The 8320-nt window shown below is 63.3% G+C and overlaps 1 protein-coding gene across 1 annotated transcript in view; it reads right to left on the bottom strand.

The window, feature by feature from the left end:
- Window positions 1-2995: 2995 nt before the first annotated feature.
- sympk (symplekin) overlaps window positions 2996-8320 on the bottom strand; it is a 67253-nt gene continuing 61928 nt past the window's right edge. The window contains 3 exon segments of the mRNA XM_078241730.1: window positions 2996-4435; window positions 5502-5749; window positions 5752-6391. Coding sequence (XP_078097856.1) covers window positions 4133-4435; window positions 5502-5749; window positions 5752-6391 — 1191 coding nt within the window. The 3' untranslated portion in view covers window positions 2996-4132.

Raw genomic sequence — 8320 nt, 5'->3', positions numbered from 1 at the left:
GGGGGCAGAGGGAGGGTGGGCTGGGGGGCAGAGGGAGGGTGGGCGGGGGGGGCAGAGGGGAGGGTGGGCGGGGGGGGCAGAGGGAGGGTGGGGCGGGGGGGCAGAGGGAGGGTGGGCGGGGGGGCAGAGGGAGGGTGGGCGGGGGGGCAGAGGGAGGGTGGGCGGGGGGGCAGAGGGAGGGTGGGCGGGGGGGGCAGAGGGAGGGTGGGCGGGGGGGGCAGAGGGAGGGTGGGCGGGGGGGGCAGAGGGAGGGTGGGCGGGGGGGGCAGAGGGAGGGTGGGCGGGGGGGGCAGAGGGAGGGTGGGCGGGGGGGCAGAGGGAGGGTGGGCGGGGGGGCAGAGGGAGGGTGGGCGGGGGGGGCAGAGGGAGGGTGGGCGGGGGGGCAGAGGGAGGGTGGGCGGGGGGGCAGAGGGAGGGTGGGCGGGGGGGCAGAGGGAGGGTGGGCGGGGGGGCAGAGGGAGGGTGGGCGGGGGGGCAGAGGGAGGGTGGGCGGGGGGGCAGAGGGAGGGTGGGCGGGGGGGCAGAGGGAGGGTGGCGGGGGGGCAGGGGAGGGAGGTGGGCGGAGGGGCAGAGGGAGGGTGGGCGGGGCAAGGGGGGGGGGCGGGGGGGCAGAGGGAGGGTGGGCGGGGGGGCAGAGGGAGGGTGGGCGGGGGGGCAGAGGGAGGGTGGGCGGGGGGGCAGAGGGAGGGTGGGCGGGGGGGCAGAGGGAGGGTGGGCGGGGGGGGCAGAGGGAGGGTGGGCGGGGGGGCAGAGGGAGGGTGGGCGGGGGGGGCAGAGGAGGGTGGGCGGGGGGGGCAGAGGGAGGGTGGGCGGGGGGGCAGAGGGAGGGTGGGCGGGGGGGCAGAGGGAGGGTGGGCGGGGGGGCAGAGGGAGGTTGGGCGGGGGGGGCAGAGGGAGGGTTGGCGGGGGGGCAGAGGGAGGGTGGGCGGGGGGGGCAGAGGGAGGGTGGGCGGGGGGGCAGAGGGAGGGTGGGCGGGGGGGGCAGAGGGAGGGTGGGCGGGGGGGGCAGAGGGAGGGTGGGCGGGGGGGGCAGAGGGAGGGTGGGCGGGGGGGCAGAGGGAGGGTGGGCGGGGGGGGCAGAGGGAGGGTGGGCGGGGGGGCAGAGGGAGGGTGGGCGGGGGGGCAGAGGGAGGGTGGGCGGGGGGGCAGAGGGAGGGTGGGCGGGGGGGCAGAGGGAGGGTGGGCGGGGGGGCAGAGGGAGGGTGGGCGGGGGGGCAGAGGGAGGGTGGGCGGGGGGGCAGAGGGAGGGTGGGCGGAGGGGCAGAGGGAGGGTGGTGGGGGGGCAGAGGGAGGGTGGGCGGGGGGGGCAGAGGGAGGGTGGGCGGGGAGGGCAGAGGGAGGGTGGGCGGGGGGGCAGAGGGAGGGTGGGCGGGGGGGCAGAGGGAGGGTGGGCGGGGGGGGCAGAGGGAGGGTGGGCGGGGGGGGCAGAGGGAGGGTGGGCGGGGGGGCAGAGGGAGGGTGGGCGGGGGGCAGAGGGAGGGTGGGCGGGGGGGCAGAGGGAGGGTGGGCGGGGGGGCAGAGGGAGGGTGGGCGGGGGGGCAGAGGGAGGGCGGGCGGGGGAGGCAGAGGTAGGGTGGGCGGGGGGGCAGAGGGAGGATGGGCGGGGGGCAGAGGGAGGGTGGACGGGGGGGGCAGAGGGAGGGGGGGCGGGGGGGCAGAGGGAGGGGGGGCAGAGGGAGGGGGGGCGGCGGGGGCAGAGGGAGGGGGGGGCGGGGGCAGAGGGAGGGGGGGCGGGGGCAGAGGGAGGGGGGGGCGGGGGGGGCAGAGGGGGGGGGCGGGGGGGCAGAGGGAGGGGGGGCGGGGGGCAGAGGGAGGGGGGGGCGTGGGGGCAGAGGGAGGGGAGGGCGGGGGGGCAGAGGGAGGGGGGGTGGGGGGGCAGAGGGGGGGGGGGGGGGCAGAGGGAGGGAGGGAGGGGGGGCGGGGGGCAGAGGGAGGGGGGCGGGGGCAGAGGGAGGGGGGGGCGGGGGGGCAGAGGGAGGGGGGGCGGGGGGGCAGAGGGAGGGGGGGCGGGGGGGCAGAGGGAGGGGGGGCGGGGGGGCAGAGGGAGGGGGGGCGGGGGGGCAGAGGGAGGGGGGGCGGGGGGGCAGAGGGAGGGGGGGCGGGGGGCAGAGGGAGGGGGGGCGGGGAGGCAGAGGAAGCGGTGGCGGGGGGGCAAAGGGAGGGGGGGAGGGGAGGCAAAGGGAGGGGGCGGCGGGGGGGCAGAGGGAGGGGGAAGAGGGAGGGGGTGCGGGGGGGCAGAGGGAGGGGGGGGCGGGGGGGGCAGAGGGAGGGGGCGGCGGGGGGGCAGAGGGAGGGGGCGGCGGGGTGGGCAGAGGGAGGGGGGGCGGGGGGGCAGAGGGAGGGGGGGCGGGGGGGCAGAGGGAGGGGGGGCGGGGGGGCAGAGGGAGGGGGGCGGGGGGGCAGAGGGAGGGGGGGCGGGGGGGCAGAGGGAGGGGGGGCGGGGGGGCAGAGGGAGGGGGGGCGGGAAGGCAGAGGGAGGGGGGGCGGGGGGGCAGAGGGAGGGGGTGCGGGGGGGGCAGAGGGAGGGGGTGCGGGGGGGGCAGAGGGAGGGGGGGCGGGGGGGCAGAGGGAGGGGGGGTGGGGGGGCAGAGGGAGGGGGGCAGAGGGAGGGGGGGCGGGGGGCAGAGGGGGGGGCGGGGGGGCAGAGGGGGGGGGGCGGGGGGCAGAGGGAGGGGGGCGGGGGGGCCGAGGGAGGGGGGCGGGGGGCGGAGGCGGGGGGGCAGGGGGAGGGAGGGCAGAGGGAGGGGGGGCAGAGGGGGGGGGGGCAGAGGGAGGGGGGGCAGAGGGAGGGGGTGGGGGGGCGGAGGGAGCGGGGGTGGGGGGGCAGAGGGAGGGGGGTGGGGGGGTTGGGGAGAAGAGGGAGGGGAGCATAACAGAGGAGGAAAACAGAGGGCGAGGGTGATTAACCCTATCTGATGAGGAATGCAGCATCACCATTGTCACATACAGGCCCACACCGTAAATGTTTAAATTCAGACTCCAAGTACAATTTGAAAGTTCTAACACACCACAATCTTTTATTCATTCCACATTCTTACAGCTTCAAATCTAATGGTTGACGGCACACGGACTCTCACTCCGCGTGCACACATTTAACAGAGACTCAAACAGCCATGTCACCCCAATTGCTTATATTTTTAAATAAAAAAAAAAGACTCAGTTTTCACTCAAGTTTAAAAGGAACCTCGACCCTCCTCAAATGTTTAAGGGTCGGACCATTGACAGGTTTTGACTAAATGGGTTACAAATGCACAAGGTAAAACTGGGTGCACACCGGGCGTGGCACCAAGTGACCAGGCGAAGCACAACAGGAGGAAGTTGGAAACGGTTGGAGTGTGTGCTTAATCCAGAATCAATCCCGATTCCCGAGATGTGACCCTGCATCCCACGCCGGGGTGTACACCTGCGGAGAGCTGGTTCAATGGGATCACCAGCATTGAGTCGATTGGGGTCCCCTGGGAATGGCTGACATTTCAAATAAGGTCTGTGCTCACATTCCGCCTCGAAGGATGTCGAGAGTCAGCTGGGTGGCAGCAGTCAAAAGGCTGTGGGTTCAAGTCCCCATTCCGGACATCCCGAACCCTTAAATCAGAACGGAGGCAAGCGGGTGCCGCACTGTTGAGGAAGCCTGCCCAGCGGATATGAACAATCGCATCGGGGAACAGGACTGGAAGATGATCCTCCGTCAACCAAAAACTAAAACAGACACAGTTGTGGACCTTGCTCGGTTTTTAAAAATCAAAACCCAAATCGAATCCATGGATTAAAGACAGGGGATAGAATCAGAATCCTACAGTGCACAAGGAGGCCATTTGGCCCATCGAGTCTGCACTGACCACAATCCCAACTAGGCCCTATCCCCATAACCCCATGCATTTATTCTAGCTAATCCCCTGACACTAAGGGGTAATTTAGCATGGCCAATCCATCTAACCTGCACATCTTTGGACTGTGGGAGGAAACCGGAACACCGGGAGGAAACCCACGCAGAGACGGTGAAGGAAGGTTCCACTGAGACCACATGTTCCACTTTGACCCAAAGTGTGCGCCCTTTCAGTCAGTATTTGTTTGCTGGGAGGCGAGATGAGACAACTACGTAAACACTAATGGCGGAAATTACTGCTCGGGTCCTTTAGCTGCTTTTCCTCAGAGCAGATTTGCGTTTGATGATGGGCTGCTCGTCTCCAGCTGCCTGCTCCTCCTCCACGCCCTCGCCAACCTTCTCCTCCGACCCCTTGCCCTCCGTGCCTTGCTCCATCGGCTCCTCCGGCAGGTTGGGCACCTGATCGCTGCCGGGCACCAGCTTGTCGGCCGACACGGGTTCGTCACGGACCAGGATCACCTGCTCGGTGATGTCCCCGTGGTCTCGAGCCACCAGGTGTCCGACTTCGTGGAGGACTGGCTGCTGACTGCTGCGTTCCCCTATGGCCGAATCCTGTTTCGGAAACAAAGAGCAGCGTCACCGAGCTGTGAAGGTCACCTCCAAGCTCCCCGATCGAAACTCAGTGCCACGTCGCCCCCCACCCCGAGCAGATCCCAGGCAATGCCCTTCCCTCACCCATCGCCAAGCCAGGGTGGGCTTGTTCCCAGCTGCTATCTCCAGCAAGCACAGTCTACTCCATCTCCGGCGAGCACAGCCTACTCCATCTCCAGCGAGCACAGCCCACCCCATCTCCGGCGAGCACAGCCCACCCCATCTCCAGCGAGTACAGCCCACCCTATCTCCAGCGAGCACAGCCCACCCCATCTCCGGCGAGCACAGCCTACTCCATCTCCAGCGAGCACAGCCCACCCCATCTCCAGCGAGTACAGCCCACCCTATCTCCAGCGAGCACAGCCCACCCCATCTCCGGCGAGCACAGCCCACCCCATCTCCGGCGAGTACAGCCCACCCCATCTCCGGCGAGCACAGCCCACCCCATCTCCAGCGAGTACAGCCCACCCTATCTCCAGCGGCGCCTGGGAACCCAGCCGACATCCCAGTTCCTGTATGAGCAGCTAGAAAGTTAGAACATAAAATCCTAGAAACCTTACAGTGCCATGAAGCAGGCCATTCGGCCCATCGAGTCTGCACTGACTCTCCAACGGAGCATCCCACCCAGACCCTATCCCCGTAACCCCACATATTTACCCCACTAATCCCCTAACTTGCACATCTTGGAATACGAAGGGGCAATTTAGCATGGTCAATCCATCTAACCTGCACATCTTTGGACTGTGGGAGGAAACCGGAGCACCCGGAGGAAACCCACGCAGACACAGGGGAGAATGTGCAAACTTCGCAGTCACCCGAGGCTGGAATCGAACCCGGGTCCCTGGCACTGTGAGACAGCGGTGCTAACCACTGTGCCAGCTAGATTGAGCTGAGACAACACAAGACAAGCAGTATTTCCTGCAGGTGAGCTAACATAGACTGTGCTGCTCCTTCATAACCCTGGAATCAAGCCCCACGCTGCCTGCCTATCACACTGCATAGGAACTACAGTCTACCCTTCACATACAGTATCCATGACGACCATCCCTTGAGCCTCATCCAAAGCCATCGGTCCCTCCTCCTCATCTTTCACATTGATGATGATTGTTGGGTTCTCGGTCTCTCTGCCAACAGCCGGATCTGGAACACTGCTGCTGACTTCCATTGGCTCATCCTTCGGGGTTGCTGCAGAGGTTGTGGTCAGTTGACTTGGGACTGCCTGGCTGAGCGGGGTCGAAACGGCCCGAGTGGGAGACTTGGAGGCACCTTCCCTTGAGGGGGCGTAACTGCCTGGGTGGGAGACTTGGAGGCAGCCTGACTGGGGAGTCCTGGGATAGTCAGGCTGGGAGGGGCTGGCACAGTCTGGAGGGAGAGGGCCGGAACAGTCTGAAGTGAGGGGGTTGGGACCGTCTGGAGTGGGGGTGCTGGGACAGTCTGGAGAGGTGGGGGCAGGACGGTCTGGAGCGCAGGAGCCGGGACAGTCTGCAGAGGAGGGGCCGGGACAGTCTGGAGAGATGGAGCCGGGACAGTCTGGAGTGGGGGGGTCGGGACAGTCTGGAGAAGTGGAGCTGGGACAGTCTGGAGTGGAGGGGCTGGGACAGTCTGGAGAGGTGGGGTCGGGACAGTCTGGAGGAGTGGAGCTGGGACAGTCTGGAGAGGTGGGGTCGGGACAGTCTGGAGAAGTGGAGCTGGGACAGTCTGGAGAAGTGGAGCTGGAACAGTCTGGAGAGGGGGAGCCGAGACAGGCTGGAGAGGTGGGGTCGGGACAGTCTGGAGTGGGTGCAACTGGGCCAGCTGTTGTTGCTGTTTGAGTTTCTGCTCCTCCTCCAGTTTTCTCTTCAAGGCTTTCTCTTGTGCCAGCCGCATGGTAATCAGATCCTTCTGTGTATGAGCAATGGTCAGATGCTGCACTTCATCCTGTAACAGACAAGATAACAGCCCAAGATCAGGACAGTAATGGATCAATTGGGTGTTAACCAGAATGCGGAAAATTTCACTATTTTATTTAAAAAAAACCTGGAATTAAGAATCTACTGATGACCATGAAACCATTGTCGGAAAAACCCATCTGGTTCACTAATGTCCTTTAGGGAAGGAAATCTGCCATCCTTATCCGGTCTGGCCTCCATGTGACTCCAGAGCCGTAGCAATGTGGTTGACTCTCAACTGCCCTCAGGCAACTAGGGATGGGCAATAAATGCTGACCCAGCCAGCGACACCCATGTCCCATGAATGAATAAAAAAACTATATATATCTTCTCCTGGCTCAATGTGTAGCACACTGCATCAGATGGTTTTGGGTTCAAGATCCACTCGAGACTAGAGCAGTGTGGTACTGAGGGAGTGCTGCATAGCCAGAGGCACTGTCCTTCAAAGGAGACATTACAGATAGACACATTTGTCTAAGACTGCGACTGCACTTCATACAAACGAATGGTCTAGTTGGACCAATGAGCGGCACAGGCTTGGAGGGACGAAGGGCCTGTTTCCTGTGCTGTACTGTTCTTTGTTCTATAATTCACTCGCTAGGAATCATATTTGGCCGTCTTGAGAAAATAATATGGTCACAACCAAAAGTTCTTTTCCAACACCCAGAGTGGAATGTTCTGGCTTCTCTCACACTGTGAAATCTAACTGCCCCTCATAGCCAGAGCATGAAATATCACAGGCCCTCGCACGTTATGGATGAAAACTCTCAATCTCACACAGAGTAAGAAACGTTACTGCCCCTTGTATGCTATGCCGAGCGTGAAATGTGTTGCCAGAATCATTAAATAACTATTTAGAATTAGGTGGAATTAAAAAGTACAGCAGAAACAGCTGACCCTGCAAACATCAGTAGTGACTGAACACAGGACAAACGGAGGGAAGCGCTTGAGTCTCAAACTCAGTTCTTTCCATGCAAGACCGTAAGACATAGGAGCAGAATTAGGCCACTCGGCCCATCGAGTCTGCTCCGCCATTCAATCATGGCTGATACGTTTCTCAACCCCATTCTCCTGTCTTTTCCCCATAATCCCTGATCGCCTTATTGATCAAGAACCTCTCTATCTCTGTCTTAAAGACACTCAATGACCTGGCCTCCATGTGCATGGATCTTTGAGTAGGTGGGCTTGTGGCGCAGTGGGTAGCATCTCTGCCAGAAGCGCCGGGTTCGAGTCACACCCCCGGACTTGATGGCCAAGGCAGGTGCGTCCGTAACGCGACCAGAGACAGAGCATCAACCTATAATTCCTTCAAATACATGATGTGGAGATGCCGGCGTTGGGCTGGGTTGAGCACAGTAAGAAGTCTCACAACACCAGGCTAAAGTCCAACAGGTTTATTTGGAATCACGAGCTTTCGGAGCACTGCTCCTTCATCAGGTGAGTTTAATACACGACAATGGCAAGCAGGACAGCTTCCTGGTCAGCCGTGTGACAGAAAGAAAATCTGCCACCATTATCCATCGTGCTGGACTACAACATGTATGGTTGCCAAAACAAATTGTGGACTCATTGCAGGGGTGGGGGCGGAAACGGTGGTTGACTCAGATTTCAAAGTTTTAAAGTTTATTTATTAGTGTCACAAATAGGCTTACATTAACACTGCAATGAAGTTACTGTGAAAATCCCCTAGTTGCCACACTCCTGTTCGGGTACACTGAGGGAGAATTTAGCCCGGCCAATGCACCCTAACCTGCACATCTTTCGGACTGTGGGAGGAAACCGGAGCACCCGGAGGAAACCCACACAGACACGGGGAGAACGTGCAGACTCCACACAGACAATGTGGAAGCCGGGAATCGAACCTGGGTCCCTGGAGCTGTGAGGCAGCAGTGCTAACCACTGTGCCATCCCTGGACGG

Source organism: Mustelus asterias, chromosome 24 (genome assembly GCF_964213995.1).
Source record: "Mustelus asterias chromosome 24, sMusAst1.hap1.1, whole genome shotgun sequence".
Classification (NCBI taxonomy): domain Eukaryota; kingdom Metazoa; phylum Chordata; class Chondrichthyes; order Carcharhiniformes; family Triakidae; genus Mustelus; species Mustelus asterias.
Note: the sequence above shows the minus strand (reverse complement) of the source record. Positions and strands in the feature narration are given on the sequence as shown.